At 40.2% G+C, this 26,430-nt stretch overlaps 1 protein-coding gene across 1 annotated transcript in view; it reads left to right on the forward strand.

Moving 5' to 3' along the window:
* Window positions 1-890: 890 nt before the first annotated feature.
* The window catches only part of LOC104614608 (sodium channel protein type 5 subunit alpha-like), a gene marked incomplete at both ends in the record, with an annotated part of 67,544 nt that continues 42,004 nt past the window's right edge, over window positions 891-26,430 (forward strand). The window contains 4 exons of the mRNA XM_010294731.1: window positions 891-971; window positions 4,422-4,550; window positions 9,292-9,383; window positions 17,346-17,576. Of these exons, the coding sequence (XP_010293033.1) occupies window positions 891-971; window positions 4,422-4,550; window positions 9,292-9,383; window positions 17,346-17,576 (533 nt within the window). The remainder of the gene's footprint in view (window positions 972-4,421; window positions 4,551-9,291; window positions 9,384-17,345; window positions 17,577-26,430) is intronic.

Here is a 26,430-nt window from a genome sequence, read left to right on the forward strand (position 1 = left end):
ATGTATTGACTGAGTTATAGGCTGTTTTCCCTTGCTTTATCTCCACTTAAACTCATTAGTTAAATGTTCTCCAGTAGCATGGGACCTATTATTTATGCAGGAGAATCCCATCATGTTTTGTTATTTTTTCACAGACAGTAGCACGTGCTTTTAGGAGAGCAAACTATGTTTTCAACTTCAGGAATTCGATTTAGGGTGCTCCTTTTTGTATTTATGGCCCCAGCTTAACAGCTAAGTGCGTGGACTATACACTTGGGAGGTTCATTTTGGCCTCCAGTTAGGGAAACTGGTGCCTCAGCTGGGGCAGTCAGCTTTGCAGACCAAGACCGTGTATTTGCCAACCAGGTTTTGCAGACCAAGCCTTAAAATTAGTGCTGTGAAACTCATATTAGCTTTTGGTGAAACTTTATACTGAAAGCAAGACCTCAAGCCCATTAGAGAGATTAAAAGACCAGATTTATAACTTGCCTTACTGCCTGAGAAATGGTTCAGGACACAAAATAAAATGGGAATTTGCAGACGCAGGTTTTTCTGTAGATACTTAAATGAGACTAATCCCTCTTTTCATACAAAGTTGTGCACCTATGCACATTGTCATCTGACCGACACAGCTGTAAATTTAGGGTATTGTATTTTCAGAAGACTGCAGCGTCAGTACATTTGTTTACTGTATAAAGTACGTATAAAAGATGTAGACAAAGAAAAAAAACAGCAGGGAAGATTCCCTCATTTTTTCTACATCTATATAGTTGTTTCCTTATGCACTTGCAAACAAATGTCTGTGGTGCTTTTTAAGCATCTTGCAAATTATGAGCGAGCTGTCACATCTTGTGTGAAATGACAAAAATTTTTGAGTTGTTTTCCTTAATACACTTATTTACATTGTTCAGTATGTTTATTATGTGCACTATTTTAACTAATTGTGTGTTCATGGCACAATCAGAGCCTCCGCCGTGGAATAAGTATGTTGAGTAAGTATCCTTGCTGGTTTTTATGGCTGCCCTGTCCTTATCTTGTCCTTCCAAATGATATCATCATTTGTTACATTCTTCTTGTCATCTTCTTTGTTGTTGTCTGATTTCTTTCCAGTAATACTGACCATAGTATCTGTCCTGACAAAATATTTCACCAGGTGTTTGTTGCCTGTGAAAACTTCCTCAGTAAGTCAACTAACAATTTCCAGTCTACCAAGCTCATACTTACTGCTAAATGCACCTGCTATGCATATGAATAAAAGCACGTATGAGAAGAACTCCATTTGAACCTGGCCAACCTTCCACAGTTCCCACGCAAGAGATTCGCTGGTTGGACACATGAGAATAGGTTGATGGTATTTAAGTTGAATTATTTCAGGAAATACTTCCTGGACTTAAACTTCTGTGCTTAAACTTATTGGAAGCAGAAGTTTCTTTTGGACTGAGTACATCATGAGAAATGTTCCCCTCTCTAATCATTAGTAGGCATACTTTATGAGCAAGCATAGAATTGTCTGTAAACATTTTCATGAGGATTCCTGTCTTTTTAGCTGGTAAAACCATCAGAAAAAATAGCAAAGATATCACTTGAAGGTTTTTTTTGTTTGTTTGTTGTTTCTTTAAATTAATTTTAAAAGAGACTAACGGGCTTCAGGAAGCCCATTTCATTTCTTTAAGTTCCTTTAAAATATTCCTGTTAGAAACAGATACCAGATGCACAAGCTAATCAACCTACAGTGCATTAAACAATTATTTTGGCTCATTGAACCAATCAGGACACACTTTTTATTTTTGACTGACATATGATAAACACAGCCATCTGCTGCTCTGTAGCCTGGTGGTTGGTCTACTCAGGGCTGTAAGGAAAGACAGTAAAATGCCCTTATTTTAGGTTTCATAAAATCATGCAGGGCACATCTTCTAGGCCATAAATTGCTAATTATAGATAGCACTGAACCAAATATTTCATCCGATCACAATAACATCCTAATCCCAGGATGTTTCATGTATTTCTGTATAGTGTACTACCCTCAGGAATGTCTGTAACTTTCCTTTTCCCCTGACGTTGTCCTTTTCTTGTTGAAAACTGTCACACAGTACCATAGCCATGACGTATTCAGCCGAAACATGGACTTCTCATCCATGTGAGTAAAAATTTGGGCAGTGGATCTACAGCTGGGAATTCAAATATTCTGGAGTAAAATATCGAAGTGCTTGTCGTGTCTTCCGTAGGCAGGAAAATGTGGATGATGTTATCAGGGCATCAAGCAGGGCATGCAAGAAACGTAGAGCAGACAGGCAAATGGACCTGTGATGTCAGGGGGACTAAATCCTCTCCCTTCCATGTTTCCTCTTCTGCTGCGTCCCCTCATACCTCTCAGCTTTTCCTCCTGAAATGCATAGAATGAAACCAAAAGCAAGTACTTCTAAGGAGCAAACTAACCCAATGAACTGTAATTCAAATTGATTAATGTTGGGTTTGGAAAAGATACGTTTAATCCATTTTGTTCTGCTGTTCCAGAGACTCACAGGGGATACGAGAGTAACCTTGTGCAATTATTTGCCCTAGATCTTCCTTTAAAAAATTTTCTGCACCATTTTGAAAAAAAGAAATCAATTCAACTTACCCACACTAAAAATTTTTCTAAAATCCTGACTTCCATTGTTAAAGAAGCTATTCAGTTGCTAGAGGACCTGCCTGATCCATTTAGAATTAGATGATGATTATACAATCAATTAAACCATCTGACATGCTGAATAAATACAAGTGCTTTATCATTTTAATGAGCTTATGTACAGTTAAGTATTTTTTTTAGTTCTTTGCATGTGTTTTCTGCATGTATTACTGAATACACATGCTTAAAGAGACTGTCACGTGGGTGACCTATATTCAAAACACCAGAGCAAAACTAAATAGAAGCCATGAAAAGTCAGATACAAGATAATGCTTAGGTGTACGGTCAAAGAGGAGATGTGCGAAACATTTTACACCCGCTGCTGCACAAACCAGCCCTGCTAATCTCCGTTTCAAGATGAAGCATACCGAGGTTTTATAACATGTGTAACTAGCTCTACTGTGTGACATGATGGCAGGGAGGCATGCAATTTGCCACCACCACCATGTGTGCCCAGTTACAGCTCGGCAGAATACAGCTAACAGAAAACATTTCCTTTTTATGCATAATTAAGTGCTTCCTTATATTACCACCTTTAATTGCTTATACCTTGTTTTTCACCAAACAGGATCCCCAGCTGTTACAATTTTTCGTGTGTGATGGCACCATTATAGCTATTGATGTTAAAGGGACTGAACAGAAAACTCAATCAGCATTTCCAGTGAAAGCCCCTAATATCATGACTTCTGAGATTTGTGGTTTATGGGATTTTAGGTGTTTGTTTGTTGGGGTTTTTTAATAGGCTTTAGTATCATCTGCATCTTCATTTGGAGAAAAGGGGTAGGCAATGCCAGTGGTGGATACTAAGCATTTATTATTTTTATTAAGATTTATTAGAATACCTAGTCCCATTGGGCTCGATGTCTCAGGTAGAAACATTAAAAAAGAAGTGAGTATGGCTCTGATAGTAGGTAGAGCCCTGGGTGAATACAGATCTGAATGTTATAAGTCAGATAGATACATTACTGTCCTCCACAGAGAATTTGCTAAATTTTATTACAAGTATCATCTTTATTACAAAAGGTAAGACATATGTTCTATCCAAGATCATCACAGTCAAGAGGCTGTTGGTAATAACCAATTTATCTTACTACGGGAAAAAACCACCCTCGTGTCTCTTTTACTGTCAAACAGGTCAAAATTACTACATAGAGTATTCAGGTGGGAGTTGTTTTCCTCTTTTTCAGCGAGGGCATTCTGTTGTTTAATTCTGAGGGCTGATGTGATTTTCCATGGATAGTGAAGCACAAGGGAAGTCGCAGGAAGAAGACCCTTTTTAGCTAATAAAACCAAGTGGTGACATTTTTTAACCTGCTGTCCTTCAAAATGTCCTGGGCAGGAAGAGATGAGAGGTATGAGTTGAACAACCAACCCCCTTCAAATCAGAGAAACAACAAGGAATGTGGCATAATCCATTCCTCTTCAGTTGTGGACTGCAGGCAGAGCTTCAAAAGTCCCATAGCACAGCTTAGCAGCGTAGTATTCATGCTTGACTTAATGAGTGAGGATTCATCAAGGTACACCCTGCGGTGAAAATTATCTTCATCCTGTGGCTGTCATGAGCGCTGTCCCATTTCTTACATGTTCCTTGGTCCACGCATGAAGCTGCTCATACACAGCCCAGTGTCGCAGCCATGACTTACATGAGCAACCCCAGCGAGATGGGCAGGAGTGTCTCATGCGTGTGGGCTTGGGTTGAGTGTGCCTCTGCCATTCCTGCCATCTATTGCTTGCTAATGCTCTTGCTTATCTTGGCCACTTTATTCCCCAGGTACACTTTCACTGGCATTTACACTTTTGAGTCATTGATAAAAATATTGGCGAGAGGATTTTGCATGACAGAATTCACCTTCCTTCGAGATCCATGGAACTGGCTGGATTTCAGTGTTATTGTTATGGCGTAAGTAACAGTCCTTTATATTTTTCAAGGCAGCGATATGCAATAGAACTTTTAAAAAAATTGTCTGGCTGTTCTCTTTTTTCACTCAAATTGTACTGAAAATGAGAAAATGCTGAAGTGTAGTAGGATGGAGTTTGTTTTTCTGAGTGGTTTCAGAGGAAGAAGTCAGAGGAATTCTTGGTTCTGTTCTCTCAATTCACTAGACAATTTTGGAGAAATTATTTACTCTGTGCTCCATAGGGAGAGCTGTTTGTAAAATATCTATAATAATACTTGCCTATCTAATGTGGTTGTGGGAAGCTTCAGACTCCTGAATAGAAGGTGTTATAAGTGTGACTGAATACCCGTGTATTTAAATCCCTATTTATACTCTATCCATAACTGTTTTCACATTCTTCACTTCACAAAGCCTCTTCACACTGAAAGTAATTACTATTTTACTACAAAAGGGAATGAATTTAAAGGCCTCTGAAACTTGTTATATATGTTGGGAATAGAAATTTGGCCCCCAACAAGACATTCCCCTTCAGCTGTATACTTCTACCTAGATTGTTAGAGTCCACTCAGGACATGTGGGGTTCTGGTGCTTTGAAGGAGCTGATGGATTTGTGGCATCTAGACAGCTAAAAATACATGGGGGTAGGGGAGCAGTCAGCCAACGCTCGCAGCGGACACAGGGTCAGCCCAAGCTCTGGCCAAAGGCAGATGTCTGACACTGTCGGTATCTCCAGCTGAACTAGAAATCCAGATTTTCTTCATAGTCAAAGATGAGAGAAAAACACGCAAAGAGTACATGTCATCTTGAAGTGGAAGCTGGTAGAGATGCCCTGAAAGGCCCCACTCCCTAATTGTAGAAGGATTTCATCTGATCTCCCTGTATTTTCTGCTTAATGATACATGTATTATGTTCTGGATTTAGTTTAGTTCTCGCTGCCCTCTTTAAACCTCATAATTCACATCCTTGGGTGAGATGCAAGCCTGCTAGCACTGACATTTGAGATAAACTCCTGGGCCTGTGACATTTGAATGGCACCAAAACTGGTAAAAAATGTTCAACCAAACTTAGTTCAAACACTAGTGAGGGCCTGGAGTTGGTAGCAATACTCTGATAGGGTGCAGGGATCAGGACCAATACTCAAGGAGCATCTGAATGATGCTCTCAGGCATATGATTTAGTTTTAGGTAGTCCTGCGAGGAGGAGGAAGTTGGACTCGATGATCTTCATGGGTCCCTTCCAACTTGGGGTATTCTATGATTCTTAGCAGCATTTAGGAGAAGAACAGCAGGGAGATGTGTGAGACCTGTGTGGACTTCATTGGGAAGACTGCCATTTATTTTAGTAGGCTTTGGATCAAAGCCAGCCCTAAGCCAGATCCTAGTATCTGTTACTGCATTCCTATGGACTTGGCTGAACTGACATCGGGCCATCGTGATAAGCTTTTGGAAAAAAAAAGCAAAACAGACGAGGAGGAACTTTTGGAGGTCAGTACACATTAGGTATTTTTCTCAGCTGAACTTTTCCTCAAGCAGTGCTAAGTGCAGTTCTCCTGAACATTTAGAGGCAGGACAGAACAACACAAAGCCTCACCAGCCTGCTCTCCTGTCCATCAGACAGGTGGTAAAAGCATCTGCTCGTGGGATAGGACGCGAGTTTATTTGCAGATCTCTGAATTCAGCACAACATGGAGAGCTTCTGTGCATGGGTTCCCTCTGTTCCACAAGAAAGGAGGCTTTTGAGAGTGGCAGAAAGGAGCCGAGAAAAGGACATGAGTGGCAGCTTGCAGCCTTGGCAATGCATCTGCTCCACTTCATCTTCTCTCCTCGGGCAGAGATTGGGGCATCACCCCCAGCTCTGCAGAACTCCTCTGGGAGCATCTCCTTTACTGTCACTGAAATTCAAGCCTGAACCGTCAGTGCAGGACAAAGTCTGGATACCCCTTAAATTCTGTCCACATTATGTCTGAGTGTTTGGGGCTTAGGGAGCTGGAAGGACGTGAAGGTTTGCACAGAGCTTGAGGTGGACAGTTGCCCAGAGGTGAATTCACTCCCTGCAGGTATGAACCAGGGGTTAGTGCCCAGAGGTTGTGGGCTTATACCTCTTTTTGCTTTTCTAATTTTTCCAGACTTGAATGGCCACTCAGGGCTCCAGCCCAAGGGTTCATGAAAACTTCCTTGAGGCTTGTTTAATGAGAGACTTGGGTGTCTATGCTTTCTTTCCTAGCCACATTTCAATTTTCTTTCCAAATGGTATTTCATCTTTTAGTTAGATGATCCCTAAAACTGGGTGGCCTGCAACTACAGAAAATCAAGCTTCTCAATAGCAAATTATAGCAGGGGTTGCGCTCTTCAGAACTGGCATCCATTCCTATTTTTCTTACTTTAAGGCATATTATACTAACATTTTTAGAATAGAAAAAAAAGTTGGAATACTGGAATAGAAAAGAAATAGAGAAGTGTTTTCTTGAGCCCATAGGCAGCAGTGAGAGAGTTAAAAGTGACTGCAATACGATCTGCATATGTACAATGAAACCTCCTTCCCAGGTATGCAAGCAGCAGATAGTACGGAGCGTTGGTTAATGGACTCTATTCTGATATGATTTATCCTTCATATAAATCCAATTTGCAAATAACTTAGAGTAAGACTGATTATACAGGTAACTCTGTCTTTGCTTGTAGCTAGTGTGATGCTAGAGGCATTTCTGTATCTGGAAACAAAGATGGCATGAGGGCTCAAAACGGGAAAGCCTGATGAGGGGCCATGAGATCTAGATGGACCGAGGGTGTTGAGAGAACAGAAAATCCGGGTGTTATAGTGGAACGACCATCACTTGCTTTACAGTTCTTGCAGAATAACTTCTCACCTCCTCTTTTGGGCAGAAACGGCACAGATTGGGTCACAGAGAGTAGTTTTAAACAGCACACTAGAGAATAAGAGGTGCCACAGGTGCCCAGGGTTTTTCTCCACTCTGTGCTACCAGACACAGCCATGACTTGTGACCCTCTGTGGGGCCATGGGTGGCTTCACGGGAGATTATGACCCTCTTTAGGTCGCTCTTTCCCAGACAAGCAAGTACTTTCCAGAACAGATGAGGGAGAGGCAGCTGTAACTCTGGGTTGGAAAATGCCCTGCCAAAAGCTTAAAGACAACAGGAAAATTCAGGATGGGAGTTCCAGTTGCTTCTTGCTCCCTAATATGGGTGAACCGATCTGCTGCAATTTCAGCCAAGAAATGTCCAAAATGAACCTTAATCAACTATTGTGAACAAGCAGTAGTAGTATTTGCTTCATGTGCTTGTTCACATATCAAGAATGTATTTTTACACATCTCTGGTGAGCAAAACCATATTCCCATGCTATCGCTTCTCCCCAAATTATTTTTTTCCACCCTTGCATGCTGCAGAAGAGTCTGGGAGGGAAGCACTGGGTAAACCTGGGAAAGAATTACCGAAAAGGTAAACCTTTGCCCAGACTGCCCTATGAGATTATGAAGAGGAGCAGCAATATCGCTCTTCCAGGCAATAATCTGGATTAGCAGGTATGGAGAGGATGCTTTGTCCTCCCCAGAGGCCTTTGCACAAAACCCACTTAAGCAGGCTTTGTAAAATAGCCAGGTGAGTTTTTTCCTTAACATGTAAAAACAAATGCCTCAAGTAGAATATGTAAATTAAATTTAATAGAAGTTTAATTGTGAAATTAAAGGGTCCAAGGGCTGTTTTGCCCAGAAGATACAGTGGTGACTATGCTTTTACTGTTTACTGACTTGGAGGAAATAATTTTCTACGACACTGATAAAACCAAACTCATTCCGTAACCGACTCTCCTGGGAGCATTGTGCTCAGATGTGGCATGGGTATCCATGATGACCAAAACAGGCACAGCAGCCAAGAGCTGGGACTGATATTTTAATCATAAAGAGTTTTTAGTAGGATTGCAATTACATTCATTCAAAACCCATCTTCCTGCAGCCATGGGGCATGGATTTGATGTACAAAACAAAATAAAATTTTAAGAACCTCTTGAAACCAACATCTGCTTTACCGCGGAGCACAGCATTTTGGAATAAATAACCCAATAGAAACATTTGCACTGATATTTTCCCATGTTGTCCTATATGTAGTTTGCAGAGGCTATTATGTGAAAATTACTTGGGTATTTGAAGCTTTTATTTTTTTAAGAGCGGCAAAATAACTCTTAATGTTTCCTATAATGTAAGGAATTTTTTGTTAAACTACATGATGGTAATATCTTTAAAGTATTTATCGGTGAACAGCACAGTAACAAAGTTCACCCAGTAGTTTTAAAGAGTTGATGCCTCTTAGATAAGTTTAATAGTTCAAGAAACATTTGAAATAATGTGTACTATGAAAAACCCAGACAAACGGCATCAAAGAACAGGCTGAAAAGTGGGTGCACCCCTCATTCGGCTGCATTCACTCCCACTATGTATGCATTCTTCATTCAGACAAGTCTCATACTCTATTGTATAATTCCAAATAACTGTGACTTAATTCTACAGGTATGTAGGAGAATTTGTGAATGTAGGCAGTGTTTCACCTCTTCGGACTTTCAGGGTATTGAGAGCTTTAAAAACTATTTCAGTAATCCCAGGTAAGAAGCCCTGATCCTTACGTTTTGGCTCTCAGCTACAAGTGATTCTCTCTCTGTCTCTCTTTGTCCCTTTGACTGTTGTTTTTTTGCTGGTGTTTTGTCATTGTCTGTGTGTGACTTTCCCTTGTTACAGATACATAACTGAATTTGTGGACCTGGGCAATGTCTCAGCCTTGCGAACGTTCAGAGTACTGCGGGCGCTGAAAACAATCTCAGTCATTTCAGGTGAAAATCAGGTTAAACACTCCGGCTGCCGTTAAAGCCTACATGCCATTTCCAGTAGCAAGCACAGTAATTACAAATGACTTAACCATAGACACTGATCAGGAAATGGAGGAATGTAGGGAATGTGACCTGTCAATAGAACACATTTTTCATATGTTTTCCAATATTGTTTTTGTGGGTAGAAGGAATTAGAGTGCTTTCAAAATTCCAGACCTCACTCAAACGTGTGCTGCTGTAAGAACGGCAGTATGCAGTGGCTCATGAATCACGTACATAAAGTACTCATTCATGAGCCATATGAAAATGGCAATGAAACTCTTTTGAAGTCTTCAGATATTGATTTTTAAAAATGGAAGGTTAATGACCTCAAAATGCATATTTGTGTTTAAGAGCACATCGATAGAGGAATCTAAATCTGTGCTGTGAGCTGAGGTTTCAAGACTGCAGGAACAGATAGCCTAATGTGTCATGGTGTTTATTTGCATGCGATAGAAACGCTGTTTAAATTTCGGATCCTGAAGAGATCACAAAACGTTTTATCATTGATTTCGGTAAATTCGACATTTCACCAACTCATATTTTCTCACATTTTAAAAGATATGATTCCCCCCCCCCCAAAAAAAAAATCAATGTTTTACTACAGATCTGGTAGTGAAAGAAGCTCTTTTTTCATAGCTTTTTATCTAATCTATTACTATTTCTTAAAATAACACATCATGTTTGCTATTAAGTAATTTATGCAGCGATGAGTCCACTGAGGACTGTCACCCATATGGCAATACTTTCTTGCCAAGCATTATCTATGGACAGGTCTCATTCAGCCTCAGTGTTTAACATCTCCAACCTGCATGACAAGGTAGAGAAGATAGCAAAAACCATGCATGGTAGATTCTATTGGTGATAATCCTGAACAGATGTTGGCAATTACATGTCAAAAATACTCAAAACTTCGAGAGAACTGGTCAGATTCTCACGCACAGCTCTTTAAGGTTAGAAAGGCTTTTCCATCCATCATATTATGCACATCTACACTGTAATACCAATCTAAACAAATTCTGTGGTGGAAACTTTTAAGGACAGCACTCACACAGAAGATAAACTAGAAATGGGAATTCTGGAATCGAGGTGTTAAGAAAACACGTATGAGGGCCTAGGGCCAACTCCCTCATTCCAACATCAAAGTAATGAAAATCAGTGAAATTATTGAAAGAGCAAAGTAATTTTCATCGAAAGTGTACGTCAAAATATAGTTTTTAAAGAATACTTTAAGATGATTAGATCTGGTATTCCTTGAAATCAGTTCCTGTCTTTATGTTTAAAAAGAATAATCAATCAGCAGAGAGGTTTTATTACGTTTTCTCTAATTGGATTTACACTGAGAAAGGATTATTTTTTCTTGGGAAACAGAAAGTTCAGCACAATTTTACAGATCGTGTGGGATGGTAGTGGCTGATCAGAAACCAAATTAGAGTTTCCTAGCTACCTTTGGTAGCGATTTGAAGACTAACTTGGAGGGACAGCGATCTCAGGAAGACACCTTTTGCTTTCCATCTTGTCTCAAGCCTGAGCCTCTTCAGAGCAGAGCCTGTCAATTTTGCTGGGTTATATATATCACAGTTTTCTGCTGTTCTTCATGAGAATTGGAGCAGAAGCTTGTTTTACACAAAATGACAAATTTTGGTTGTTTTTTTAGTGGGGAAAAAAAGAGTATTGAGATTCAGAAAAAATTTATTTAAAAGTACATCGAAGCCCTTCAATGATATTAAAACCAGAATTGTTCCTTTTGTTGGTTAATAGAAAAAAAAAAAAGGGCAGTATTATTTATTAGAGTTATACATAATAACTCACAATCTCTTTTTTTTTTTCCTGACTGTTTGATTAGTTTTTTGATAACTGCATTTTTAGGTACAAGTAACTAAATCATTTGCTGACATAACTGCATGAAGATATGCTAATAGTATACCTGGCCTTAGATTTTATTGTCAAGATTACCTGTGCCCTGGGTATGTTTAAATTACAGATGTGGAGAGCTACAAATCACCAAGGAACACCTAGCTGCCTGTAAAACATAGCTACGTTGGGGTTTTTTAATGTTAGCAGGCAATTTGAGAGGATTCGGTTCATTTTTCAGTTAGACATATATATTTTAAAAGAAATATTGGGCACGATGCTGGGTTTATTTGGAGATCAGAGTTTTTAATGATAACATAGGCTTATGCTGAGATGAAATATTTTTCCAATATAGGCTTAAAAATGAAAAGATGATGAACGCTAATGTCTTCCACGAGATTTTTGGGTTCAACTGCTAGAAAGAGGAGGAGGAGGTTGTTATTTTTGCTTCCTCTTTTACATCTTAGGTGAAGAACGCTGAGATGTATTCTCCTTTGCAAATATCTAAGCTTTTCCTCAATAAAATTGATCACACTTTTCCATCAGGTAGTTATGTTTGCACAAACATACTTGGACTCAGCATGCACGGTGAAATTGCTTACCGAAAGTAACGGGCCAAGTCCTTCGTGGTGTAAGGCTTCTGTCCAGCAAAGCACTTAGAGGCTGGTTTTCAAAGGCATTCTGCTTCACTTGGAATCAATGAGCTTCACTATTGACTCCAGAGGGAGTCAGTAAAGCTAACAATTAGTGCTTTTAAAAATCTCACCTACCTTTAATGCCTCACTCTAAGTGCGCAAGCAGGCACAGGGACATTTAGGGGACAAGACTCACAGGTCTCAAAAAGATCTCCCGAAGTCTCAGAGTCCATTCCCCTGGCCTAAGGCTGTGCTCAGGATAGCTCAGACCTGGCCTGATCTTTATTGCCTGACTTCTTCCAACAATCATTCAAGGGTGGAGGTCTCATGGTCCTCCTGAGAAGTCTGTTCCGGCACCTCATTACTTTTGCCATTGGAAAATTTGCACTGGGAGGACACGTTCAGATCCAGATTGAGCAACCCAAATACCAGCATCTACCAGCAAGCTGTGTGCTTCCCGCTCACTGGAGATCTGGGGCTCAGTTTGGTTGCCATCATGCCAGGATCTCCTGCTCCCCAGGGCCATGGATCACCTGCAGGTCCTGTCTCTGAATCCAGCCCCCATCCATCCTCACTCTGGTGCATTATCAGCTCATTGGTTTTTACCCTACAGCCACTGTGCAGGACGTCTTACCCTCTGTGGCAGCACTTAACATGCTGGAGAACCTTCATGGATCCCCTTAATTCTCCCTTTTCTGCACTAAACCCACCCATTTCTTTCTGTTTTCCAGTTGCCCATGATATCGAGAGAAAACAAGCTTTGTACAGTAGCTGGGTATCTGTTTATCCAGACTTATTAAAAGAAAAAAGTTTTTAATTTCTTCCTATATCCCTTATGTTCCGGTGCTTAGAAGTAGGTAACATTTTCTCTATGGGAGCATAAAACCTTTACCTCTCAGTGATTTTATTTATTAATTAGCGGCCTGCACGTTGCCATGGCAACTGGATTTGTTCGTCTTCAATCTGGATAGGAGCCATGGTCAGCAGCAGCACAACCCACTGAAGTCACTCATTTGCCTGCCACTACCAGCGTGTCCAAGTCTCGGTGTGCTCGATAGGAATCCTTCCCATGACAAGCAAGGGTCTCGAATCATGGTTTATCTGCATGGAAACCACCAGTGTTTTTTAATAACTACTAATTGAGGCAATGTAAAGCTCTGAGGTACACCCTTCCATGTTTCCTCATCAAAAACTTGCAAAATGCAAGCCATCATTATCATCACCAGGATTTCGTAAAGTGCCTGTATCCAGAGAAGCTTCACTGCTCTTTCTGGAACAGGCATGTACATCACCGATCTCTCACATAAAATGACAGAATACCGGCGAAAGGTGACCTCATAGAAAATTGGGCCAAGGCACTTTGGGGCCTGATCCAGCTCCCGTTTAAGTTAGTGTGAGTCTAAAGGCTATAAATAGCACTGCGAATGTTATCCAGTACTTTACTGATAGCCAGAACAGAGCTCAGAGCACAAGAATTAAGGCTGTGTGGAGGAGACTGACCCCCGTTCGCTGCTTCAGCCTCACTGAAGTCCTCCTGCAGAGATAGATGTCATCCTTGTGGTGGGTACGTCACTTAGCTCAAGAAGTAACTATCCCAGAGGTGAGAAATCCATGACATATTTACATTTTCCTTGGGGTCTGGCCTGATGGTCACATTTCCGTGCAAAGATGGTCCACATAAATGTTGACAACCATTCAAGTTTGCCAACATGCTGTTAAACTGGCCCACGTGTCAGTGGCTAATGGCAAAATACATTCATCAAGAGTGGACTCCTCTCTCCCTGCACGCACACGACTCATGCAGACATTTCCAAGACACATGCGTATCCTCAGGAGGAGCAGGCTAGGTGAAGGCAATCATGGTGCAAGTCGCACTCTCTTTTTTTATTTTCGCTTTTTCTTCCCACTCATTTCCAGACTGTGCATGAAAGCGTCTGATGTTCTGGAGGTGATTGCCAACATCTGGTATGGATGTCATACTGAACGGTGCTAACACTTTCTCACATCTCGTAGGAGGAATGGATGGTGTTGTGGGATCTTGCCATTTCTCATCGTTTGGTGTTGCTTGCATTTTCTATGGTTTCTGATTTGCATTTGATAACTGATTATTTGATTAACCTCTGATTGTGTTAATTTCTACCTGCATTAACAGGAATGTTTGGGCCAAATCCTTCTTGCTTTCTGTAGATGTCAGGCTGCCTGTACAGTCCTCATTCCACTGATTTTGGATCTCGTGGCGGTGTTCGTGTCATGCAAGCAGGATTTGGCCCAGAAGTGTGGAAAGAATTTAGTGATTCAGGAAAAGCCTGTATCGATTACTCCATAGGGAGTAATCTATAGACCCATTGTCACTAACAAGTGTAGCTGTTACTCAGCCTTGGATCAGACCCTCAGTTTTTGATGCATGCTGCCTGGTTTGATGTTTGACTTGCAAGAATTAAGTAAATACCTTTAATGCCCCATAAATAGTATCTTCTATTAAGCTATATTGCAGTGCTTTCATTGGCACTATTTCAAAGGAGGATTATTTATCTAGAAGGTTTAACAGTGCTCTAAATTTGAATACATCTAGCATTGCTTTTGCAAAACGTGGGATTGATTCAGAGAAATGCAGAGCACCTGCAAGAGGTTCTGGGTGCCCTTAATTCCCCTCAGCCCTTCCATTTGTGAGGCACAGAAAGTTTAAATGAATGGTGATTTAAACACTTTGCTTAGCAGTCTGTTGTGCCAAGCAACTTGATGGATGTTACTTAATTTTCTGGGCAAATTTTGTTTTTAAAGGATGAGAAAAAAAACAGTTAGATTGTAAGTATACCACTTCCCAAATGGTTTCCCTGGAAAGTTTTAACAAAGGTCCAGGAGGCAGAGTACAAATTATTTTTAAATGGTCTTTAATTACAACAATTGTATTACTAAAGCATTCTCTTCTTAAACTACTTAGGAACCTCTATGCTATCAAAAAAAAAAAAAAAAAGGAAAATAAAGCAGAAAACTTTCTCATAAAGAAATTATTTGATACCTGCAAGGAATGAACTTGTAAAACTAGTAGTATAGGATTACTATTCTATTTAAAACCCCAGTAAGTAAACTGAGAAAAACATGTTTCATGAAATGACCTTGAAATTAAGAATACTGGGGCCTGATTTTGAATACCGATTGTCTTCATTGGTGATTAGGATTTTGTAGGTTTTGTTTCCTAATATTATCCCTGCTCACATTAGGACTCCTGTTGTCCTTGCCCATGTAAGATTAATTAGTGCACTTTCTTAGATGATACTAATGCAGCCTCCAAGCTTGCATTTGTATTACAGACAAATAAATGTGCTGCAGGGGTTCCACAGAAGGTATTGAATTAAAAGAATTTATAGTTTGGGTTTTTTCCCTTTTTTAAGACTCAGTTTATATTTGGGCTTCCCAAGTTTCACCAGCTTCAGTGAAGAAACATCTGGGCATCCAAAGGACAGCCAATGATGAGAATCATCAAAAACATTTCAGAATATTAGATAAAATAAAGAATATTCTAGTGCCACTGGATAAGAGTGAGACCCCGGGAAGTCCTTCAGAATTGGTCTACAACTAAAAGTAGTTTCACTTCAGGTATAAAGTTCACCCAAGACTAGATAATCAGAAGAGCTATGCTTTTTATTTAAGCATCAAAAAAATAGGCAGCTAAATCTACAGAAGGACTCAAAAGTTCAAACATGGCCTTTTTCTAGGTACCTGAATAGAACTGACCTCATTTGTAAAATCTCTCTCTGGTGAGGAGTATGAAAATCCAGCTTTTGCCTAATGTTTGTACTACAATATTTTTTGCTTTATTTTTGAGTAAAGCATGGAGCTCTCTAACCTCTCCATCTTTACCATGTCACACATTAGCTTTAAAGAGGCAAAAAAAGAATTTAGTGGAGAAAGAGGGCTACCCACACCTGATGGGTCAGTCCCTTTTGGTTAAATGGCCATTTTATAGACTTTAATTATCATTCCCAGGTTAACCTAATGGCAATACCCTATGCAGGAGTGGAATATTTCACGCTGCTGGTTACAGGGACCGCTGGACCTGTTAGCCATTCCAGCAGCTCATCCTCCTTTGAGAAACTATGATTTCCACATACTTGAACCGCAGAATTTTAAGCAAGACCAAAAACCCATTTTGCCTTCCTATGAGTCCTCAAGTACATTTTCATATTATTTTAAATTATACAGCACTAGCTCAACCTTTGTGGCTGCCAAACTCTTGGGGTGGAATTCCAGGGAACTGAGATTTAATGTGTATGATCATATTCAGTGAGCAAATCAATGTGCTACTGAGTATTGCTCGGGAGAATTCCTCCTGTTTCCTCTTTGCATTTTCTTTTTTCCATTTAACTCGATTTCTCTTACTGGTGCCATACTGGTGACACTGATTATCAGAAGCACTGATTACTACTTATTGGATATTAATTAAATATAAATAGGAAAGAAACAACAAGATTGCTACCATTGTGCAACTGCTATTAACGTCCGCAAGTTTAGAAGGGTCTTTTTTTGAAAAGAGTGTTTTTTGTTGTATTCGTGTAATATTCAATCACCTCAAATAGTGCTGATCTCCAGGAACACTTCAAAAGCAAGCAATATCTTTTGAGAAAACAGTATAATTATTTATATCTGTATATTTATAGAATAATAAGCTGTAGCTAGTGTTACAGGTTGAAATAACACAGGAGAAGCTAATTTGTGTGACCCAAGCCTTTGGTGTTTGTAATAAGATGATTTATCTACATTGTCAGCACATTATAGAACGATTAACTTCTCACAGGTATCGTTGGAGCCTCAGGTTGTTTTACTCAAACAGTTTCCCCTGGGTTATTTGATTGCCCATATTATTTGGCTTACCTCTAATCCCAAATTCTTGTTGTCTTAAGCAAATGAATTGAAGGCAGAGGAATTATTCATATGAGGAGAGCGAGCTGGATTTGGGACTAAAATATGTAAAATAATCAGGGAATAAATAACATTTCCATACCTCTTCATTTGTTTACGTGAGGGATAAAGTTATCAGAATCAACTGAGTGATTTAAAACTAATTCATATTCTCAAAATTTGATGGGATTTAGGCTTTATAGCCTTTACTGCAGCTCCATGTAAATATAAAGACATTCCATATTTTCTTTATTCATTAATATTTTTGTGTCTCACTACTCCTCCATCTAGTTCTTTCCCTCCATTATTAAATCAGTGTTTGTGTAAGAGTAATACCAAGACTTCTGTCCAGACAAAAGTAGGCCAAACTAAACGTTCATAGTGATCACTTGTCTCTCGTTTCTGCCGTCAAGTTACAAACACGTAGTAGAAGCCCTTCCGATTTTCTGTTCCATGGAGATTTTCATCGTGAAAAGTAGCTATCTGCAGACATGTTGTAGCCTCTCAGTCTATAAACCTTTGGCTTTTATCTCCCTAGGACTGAAGACCATTGTAGGGGCTCTTATCCAGTCTGTTAAGAAACTTGCTGATGTGATGATCCTGACCGTTTTCTGCTTGAGTGTCTTTGCCCTCATAGGCCTCCAGCTCTTCATGGGCAACTTGCGACACAAGTGTGTCAGGGACTACACCAAGTTTAACTCCACCAATGGCACTTTGTACTTGGATGGTAGGATGTGGAACACCTCAGAGGAATTTATTAGTGATCCAGGTAAGCTTTTCTTTACCCTGTTTTCTGTTTTTTTTTGTTTTGTTTTTTTTTATTTTATTTTTATATAGACCAAAATCTATACGTGACTCAGCAAATGAAGCATTATGTGACTACTGGCTCTTCACGATGTTGGTGTGGCTTCAAAAGATCTAGGTAGCATTTTCTGATCTCTGTGGTGCCTTCACAGTTCATATTGAAAGTATTTTTAGTGCTTTACTGTGACACAGACTAAGGTCCTTGTCGCACCATTGATGATTTTCACAGTTTTAGGGTGTCTCATGATATTTTTCTTAAAGCTCCCTTTCCTGGAAGAAGGTGATCACATGAAAATTTCAACTCTGTGTGTCTGCTTTGCATGCTGTTTCTTTAAGACAATTTGTAGCTCTTGCATTTCCTAGCAAAACTTCAAAATTTGAATGAAGAATATTAAAAAATCAAAAAGCAAACCAGAGGAATTCAGTATTTATTAATCTGAAAAACCCCAAGAGCATTTTTTTTAAGGAAATCTTATGCTATTAGGGCCCTAACTCATTATCTGGGCTGGGCCATCCTGCAGTGTATGGTGTTCTGATGTTTATTATCAAAAGGATTTTTTTCTAGGTTGAAGAAATTTTGAATACTCCACAGTCTACTGTACTTTAAATTACAATTAAATGGGTTCACTGAACTAAATTATTAACATTTTTTTTTAAAAAGGAAGCATTTCATGTAAATAAACTTCAGAATGCCAACAAGTGGCCCAGCTGTTGCTGCGCCAAACCCCCCTGAGTCACTGGAGGACCCACACCAATTGCAATGGACATGGACTCACGTCTAAAATAATTCAGTGATGCTCTTGAGGGAAGGAAGCAGCCAGACTGGTGTGCGTTGGTAGGAATTTATGACCAGTGACCTTTAGTATTTTATTTATTTTGAGGAGAAGAATGAACCACATAATCAATTCATTAACTGGAAATTTGGTTGGGAGGAAGTGACGTAGTGTCATGGGGTACCTCTGCTCTGATTGTGTGGACCCCACAGTCCTCATTCCCATATCCCCAACCACCTGCACTATAAAACCCCTGAGCCTGACTCCTGGAGGTTGCCTGGCTGGACCCCGGTTTCTGTTGAATGCCTGGCACAAGGTTGCCTCCAGCCCCTGCTGGCTTCTCAGCATTCTACACCTCTTCAGCCAGGCTGTGTGGTCCAGGGATTGGTCCCACCGTTCCCCACTGGTGGCTTCTGGCCTTTCTGCTCGGTTCCTCTCCGTACAGCCCAAGCAGCCCTGGAAGGATTGACGTTAGAAAGGTTTCATTCAAGGAATAAAAAAACCCCAGCATTGGTGCCTTTAATGCATGATGTGGTTGATAAAGCATTAAGGAAGCAGCTCACAAAGCTCTGGCTGAACGAGGGCCATCTTTGGGACTAACCCTGACCATCGGGTTATGTGTCCCTTCAACGTTACCCTTTTGTCAGCTGAAAGGAGAAAGAGCTCTGTGCCAGAGCTAAAAAACCACACTGGACCTATGCTGGCCAGTGATGAGCCTGCTGACATGTTTTCCCACCCATGCTCTTTGTGCGTCCAGCTTGGAGATGAGTGCTTGTAGAGCTAGTAAAGATATCCCTGCACCTGTGGTGGATTAAGGCACTTCGAGGCTCCTCCACCCACAGATAACTGCCAGCTGCCTGAGGTGCTGCTTTCTCACAGAGGCATTGAGAGACAAAATAGTGATGGCTGGAAGTATAAAGCCCTGCAACAAAGGTGGAGAGATGAAATGGATCTGTGGAGATAGTCTAGCTCTCTGGGAACGGAAGTAGGGTAAATGTACCACTGGATAGTCTCTATAAAAAAAAACATAGTTAGTCAGGGCCAGTTGCAACCATTCTTGCTTTAAATGGGAGGAATTGTGCCGCAGCTCCAGCATGCCACGAGCAAGTTTATTTGTGTGGCCCTGGTATGGGAAGGAGGGGAGATGCTCCCTTAAATCCATTTAGTGAATCCAGCAATGGCTAATATGGTCATGAAAAGATACTTGTTATCACTAAAGGAGATTTACCTATTACAAAGATAATCAACTTGGTGAGATAATGGATTAAAGTGAATTAAAATTTACCATGCAATATTAATAGTAAGTAATAATAATATCAATGAATGCTTTTATGTTTTCATAATATCTGAAAATAAAGACGTGGTGCTTTATGGCAAACAGCAATCAGTTATGGAGGATGGACAAAAGTGATTTAAATAGTTGAAGTGTTGAGTCAGTGCGGCAGGCTACTGAAGAAGTAGAAGAAAAGTAGATTTACAGGAAAAATGTACTGAGCTCTGAATAAGAATAATGAAGTGTTCCTCGAAATGCTGGGGAAGGTGGCTTAGCCATTAGGCTAGGGAGAACAATATTAAGTAGGATTTTCATTTAATGTTGACCATTGCACTAAAGCAATTCAGAAATGGAAGGACTGGCTCATTTTGTAACTAGATGGGATAGTGCTTTATATTTCATTTTGCATAAGTATTATGGTGAAATGAAGCGACTGTTTAACAGAGTAGTACTGACCACAATTTAATAACAGTCCGAATTTCAAGTACTGCAGGGAATTAAGCAATACATACAGTTAGATTAAAGTGTAGGCAGACCAAATTAGATAAAAAGAGGAATATATTAAGAAACAGAGTAGCGTCAGTGTTCATTTTGAAGAACTAGGGAAGAAAATTGGCCAACATGTTAAGATAGTGGAGTTCACTCAAAGGGAGCACATACAATTGCAAAAGCTCTTTGGAGTCTCCAAATCCAATGTGGCTGAGACATTTAGTTTGGAGCAGGGATACTAATCTAGAAAACAGAAACCTGAAGTACTGTCAGAGATTCATAAGGATACTTACCGAAAAAAAAGGATGTAAAGAAATAAAGGATTGAAAAACACTCAAAAGCAAAATTGGAAAAATGAGTTATTAATTCGGATCATCAGGACACCAAAACAGAGAATCACAACGGGGTGATATGCCAGTTCTGCTCTGCTTGGAGAGCAGAAGTTTGCTTTGGATTCTTTGGGAGTGTTTTTAATGTTTTAAAGGACAGCAGGGAGCCTCTGAAATGGCATCAGCCTCCTCTTGTGCCTTTGAACCTTTTTTGCATGAATGGAAAAACAAAAATGAGTGGAAGCCCTTAAAAGGGTAATACACTGAAGAATTGCCTGGTGCTGCAGAGGAAATAGCTAAGAGACTTAGTCATGATGTGTAAGGAAATATAAGAACCGGGTTTTTAGTCTTTCCGAGCCGTTTTTAGCTTGAGACAGCTGTGTGCCACAGGCACTTGGTACAGGAGTCATTTTGGTTTTGAAGAAGGCCTGGGATAGCTTCACCTCTGCTTTTTTATTCAAGCCTGACTTGGTATCTGGACTAAACTGTATCCTCTTTCCTTAGCTCCTTTCAGCCCCCAGGGAGGGAATCTTTACTCATCTGTCTTCACAACCCTCTTGTTTTTATTTTGTAGATGGGGCAAAAAGGCAATTTCTAAACTTTGTTTGGATCATCATTGGCTTAAGCACAATTACATGGTAACACTTGATTTTTGATTGATCCTTGAAGAAACACTGTCTGTGCCCCCAGAGTTCCGGAACTCCTGCCCTTAGCTACACGCTCAAGACCCACATGTGCTTTCCTGTTCTATCTCTGTGGTCACCACGACTATCTTGCTGCCCGGCACCTCTGCTACCCCTGTTCCTGCCTCCACCACCGGTAAAGGCAGTGTATCAGCACCAGTAGTGGCGGTGGCAGGAACTGTGATGGCAGAAGAAACAACATTTTTCCTAAATCTGGAAAAAAAAAAAAAAAAAATTGTGCATAATAGATCCATAGGCAGTCAGCGCCCATCATCTCCCCTTTCAGGCCTTTGGCTGTTACTTAATCTTTCTTGCATGAATTTGTCAATCCTACATAGCAAGGTTGCTAGCATTGTTGAGAATTGTCAGGTTCTCTCCTCCTCTTACGCATCTGCCACGAGATGATCATATAAACTAAATCCCGTAAGGATCCTATGTATCCACCCAACACTTTGTTCTTTCCATCGTTTTGATGGCTTCTGCAGCTTGAGGAAATGCCAGGTAACTCGGGAAGCACAGGACAGAGCCCTTAAGCATGGGGATTCAGTGGGAAAATTAGCACTGAGATCTCTTCCATTTAGCTTCACTAATCATTGAGTCCCAGCATCCAAAAGTGGCATTCAGTATTCCTGATCAGACATTCAAGAAGGGTCTTGGCATTGTTATTAAAAACTTAATTCTGTGAGAGAAACTTCATCTAAGCTACTGTAGGTGCCTCTGGTTTCTCAGCTTAGCTACTGGTCACAGCGGTCCTGGTAAGGCGAGACACCTGATCAGTCTCTCCTCAACTCACGGTGGAGATGCAGGTCTAAAACCTGCCTTTTGGTGGGCACATCTATCTCATGATGAACAGGAGGATTTTTCTATTCTTTCCACCAATTTAAATAACTCTAGGTCTTCACAGTTTACACCTCTAAGAAGAGGCTTATCAGAAACATTATTCCAGTCTGGTTTTATCTCCAAGAGTAATGCTTATCACTGCAAACCTAGGAAGGGGAAAAAGGAAGATTAAGGCAGAAGCAGCTCATCAGGCCTCCCAGCCTCCTCTGTAGGACCGCTCTTTGCCTCTACAAATGGAGTGTGGGGAGGGGGACAGCTGAGCATTAGAGAGAATCAAGCTAAAAAATCCCACTGGTAAAGTTAAAATGGAGGCACAGCTCATTAATCTAGGAAAAGACTGACTACTGGTAAATAATTATTTTTCTACCTGCAATTCTAGATTTGGTAAGGAATTGCAATAAATAAGCCCAAGGAGAGTTATTTTTAGATATTAATAATAACAAACTTGTGAATGTGAAGTTGTAGATGCAGCAGTGCTCAAATATAAAAATAAAGAAAAAAAGGTAGAAAATAGTGATAGTTTACACCCACAGCATTATGAAAAATATGTGATCGATATATCAATATCAAAGTGGTTGAGCTGTCACTTATATTTAGCAGAGCTAGTAGTTTAGAAATAGCAGCTGATTGAAAAATTGCAAACTTAATTCCGATACTTGTAAAGATTTCTAGGAAAGCAGCTGCAAATAGCATACTTGAAAGCCTGTCTTAGGTTGTGGTGTTTAAATTAAAGATGTATTTGATGAAGTGAAGCTTTATGAATGTGTGAGAGTTGATTGAAAAGTATATGATGCCAGATATGTCACTGGCTTAGAGAGAGAAAAGATGTATCAATGGACTAAGTGTAGTTGACTCACACGGCTGATGATTGCAGAATCTTTACTGTCATGTCGGTATTCCACTACCAAAATGGATTATTGACTAGTCAGTAAGTAGTAAGTAGAAATCTGAGTTTAAATAGTGTATTCTTTTGTAGAGCAGGGCTCAATGTAAGTGCTGAACGTATAAGAAGAAAAACTTAAAAAAACACCAACTTAAAAATATAGTAAAATTAATATAAAATCACTTTTGAAATTATAGTCTCAAACCCCAGCATTTTCTTTTTCTTTAAACTAAATACCCTACCTAAGACAGTCTGAAAGGGTCTTGTTTTCTAAGTATGTTATATGTGTGTTCTCTCAAAATCGGTATCTTGTAAGGTAAAATAAAACCCTGTAATTTCCTTTTGATAATCCTGTCTAAGCTAAGCTAAGCAATAAAAAAATAAAATAATGTTTAAGCTTTATTCACCTTTTACTGGGATTTATAGCTTAAAAGAAGACTTTTCAGGGTTGTTATTTTTTTTTCTTCCAGACTAGTTTCTGGCATTCGTTTCATGGTAGTGGTTTTTCTCTTCTTCTGAAGTCAAACTGTGTAGTTACGAAAGCTCTGGAAAAAAAAAAGCTTTAATTAAAAAAAAAATCCAGGTAAAGATAAAAGTTATACATGTTTTGTCATCTCCAGTTAGACTTGGAAGACTTATGACTGCTTCAAGTTCTATATTTAGAAAGATGTATAAATACATTGAATTTAGGTCCTTATTTTAGTTACCTAGTCTTTGCAGCTCCCAATTACATCCAACAAAGGGGTACGAGTGATTTGGAGAAGGAACTTTCTGAGGTGGCCTCTGGAGGAGCCTGCTTCATTTTCTATCCCTTAATCATGCTAGGCAGCCTAGGGAGGTGGTCCAGCTAAACCGGACACGTTAGCTGCCTAAGGTTGAGAACGGTGAGCACTCTTCACAGATGACCTTCGGTTGCAGAGCAACTTCCCGAACATTGGTGTGATACCCATCTGAACCATGGTCTTCTTGGTCCTTGAGAAGGGGTCACAGGCTTATGGGAAGGAGCTGGTCTTGCGCATGGTGTGAAGGCAATCAGAGCCAGTCTGACTGCTCGGTGCTGATAAATCGGGAGTGGTTCCAGACCAATGTGAAATAATTCCAGAGTCTCTTCACATCCTCCTCTTTGATGTCCTAGGTGTAACGCACTGTCGAAATAAATGGGCATGGATGTTGAGGCATATATCTGTGAATATATAAAAATATGTATGTGTGTGCATATAGAGGCATGTAGATCTTTTCTAAGCTCTGTGCCTGATTATTAGCTCTGCCTGCTGAATTGCTTCATTTTTGCTTTCAGAACCACTGAAATGGAACTGTATGAACAGATATTCTGAAACTGTATGAGAAGTGCATAGAAAATAATGATGTCCAAGTCAAATAATGAATGTAGCCAGTCTGGGGAGAGCTGAAGTGTTTGAGGTGTTGTCTGAGGTGGTAATAGAAGACAGTGAGTGTCTGATGACTAATTATGGAGGTGGAAGGAACGAGGGAAACAATAAATCAGGTTGAGACTGGAATAGGTGTTTTATTATGTATGATTGTGTGTGAACCAATGATTAAGACAAAGAAACTCTCTTCGCTTTCAGACTGTGCTTGTCAGTGTGGAATCTATTCCCATTACTGCACCGTTAGCTGTAAATATTGTGGCTTTGTTCGGGTGCTGTGGATCTTTTGATAAATATCTTCATAAATGCTCAAGCGTTAATGCTCTGATGTGTTATTAACATGGGTATTGTACCTGTGCACCTTAATGTTTTAAGTTAAGTAGAAAAAGAAAGGCCCAGCAGAAGTGCAAGGATCAGAAAAACATAGGAATTGGTACTGTTGTATCCAACGCAGTCTCTTCCCGAACTTTCAGTCGTAATTTTTTTGGCCTTGTGGTGAAAGAGTAAGTTCTTATCTTGGAACAGTTTGTAAAATGGGAGAATTTGTCCCCCAGGTACATTTTTTTTCTCTCATCACTGCATTACTGCTCACAGAACGGAGAGATCTACTAGAGGAAAGATCTACCACAAAGATTCAGACTGAACATATTCAGAGTTTTCCTGCACCTTCAAATTGTTCATAATCTACTAAACTAATATACCACTTGACTTGCACAGTGATGTGCATCTGAAGGGACCTTGTCTGTGCCTTTTGGAGCCTGTCCATGGGCTTCTGCTTGGTCTGGGTTCAGCAATAATGTGCCTTGCAAAAGCAAGAGGTAGCTTTGACTTTTAGCTCTCAACAGAGCTAAAAAAAAATTTTCTCCTAATATTTTTCGTCAATGCTGAATTCACCAAGTGAGACGGAGATGAAATATGGGAATTGCCAGGCTCAATCTGACCTTGGTATTCCTACAGCAGCATCTGTCTGCAGCACAGAGCAGCCCCACGTGTTCCAGAAGAAATAAATACAGCCTGAAGTATAGATATTTTTCTCAATTTTTCTTAACATTAACTATTATAACTCTGGATATCCTTATCTACGTAAGCAACAAATCTCTCTGAATGTTTTGGCCACAGGGGCAGCTTGCAGCAGTAACTTCAGCAGTTGAAATGGCAAGCGTAGTGAAAAATACTTCTGTTATCTTTAGTTTTGAAATTTTTCCTTTCTTTTTTTTTCTTTTTTTACCCCTCCATTTTCTTAGGGCAAAAAACATTATTATCATGTTCTGTGACCGGGAGCACACAAATCTCCCTGTTCTCATTTTCCAGAATGTATGCTATTTCTGACTCAGTTAGTCACCTCTTTTCTAAGATACAAGATCTCAATTTTTTTTTTCAATTTTTTTTCAATTGCTCTTCTTATTAAACTTTTCACAGTCATTTTCATTACCCACTTCTCAATACCCTCCAGTCCAGCAGTCACCCTATTGAAAGCAATGCTGTGGTCTGTTTTCTGGATCATAGAATCATTTAGGTTGGAAAAGACTTTAAGATCATCGAGTCCAACTGTAAACCTAGCACTGCCAAGCCCACCACTAAACCACATCCCTAAGCACCACATCTACACGTCTTTTTAAATCCCTCCGGGGATGGTGATTCACCCACTCCCCTGGCCAGCCTGTTCCAATGCTTAATAACCCTTTCAGTGAAGAATTTTTTCCTAATATCTAATCTAAACCTCCCCTGGAGAAATTTGAGGCCATTTCCTCTTGTTACTTGGGAGAAGAGACCAACACCCACCTCACCACAACCCCCTTTCAGGTAGTTGTCTCCCCTCCGCCCCCTCTTCTCCAGACTGAACACCCCCAGTCCCCTCAGCCGCTCCTCATACGACTTGTGCTCCAGACCCCTCCCCAGCTCCGTTGCCCTTCTCTGGACACGCTCCAGCACCTCAATGTCCTTCTTGTAGTGAGGGGCCCAAAACTGAACACAGGATTCAAGGTGCGGCCTCACCAGTTCCGAGTACAGGGGCACGATCACTTCCCTACTCCTGCTGGCCACACTAGTGCTGATACAGGCCAGGATGCTGTTGGCCTTCTTGGCCACCTGGGCACACTGCCGGCTCATGTTCAGCCAGCTGTCAACCAGCACCCCCAGGTCCTTTTCTGCCGGGCAGCTCTCC

Source organism: Phaethon lepturus, unplaced genomic scaffold (genome assembly GCF_000687285.1).
Source record: "Phaethon lepturus isolate BGI_N335 unplaced genomic scaffold, ASM68728v1 scaffold4319, whole genome shotgun sequence".
Taxonomy (NCBI): Eukaryota; Metazoa; Chordata; class Aves; order Phaethontiformes; family Phaethontidae; genus Phaethon; species Phaethon lepturus.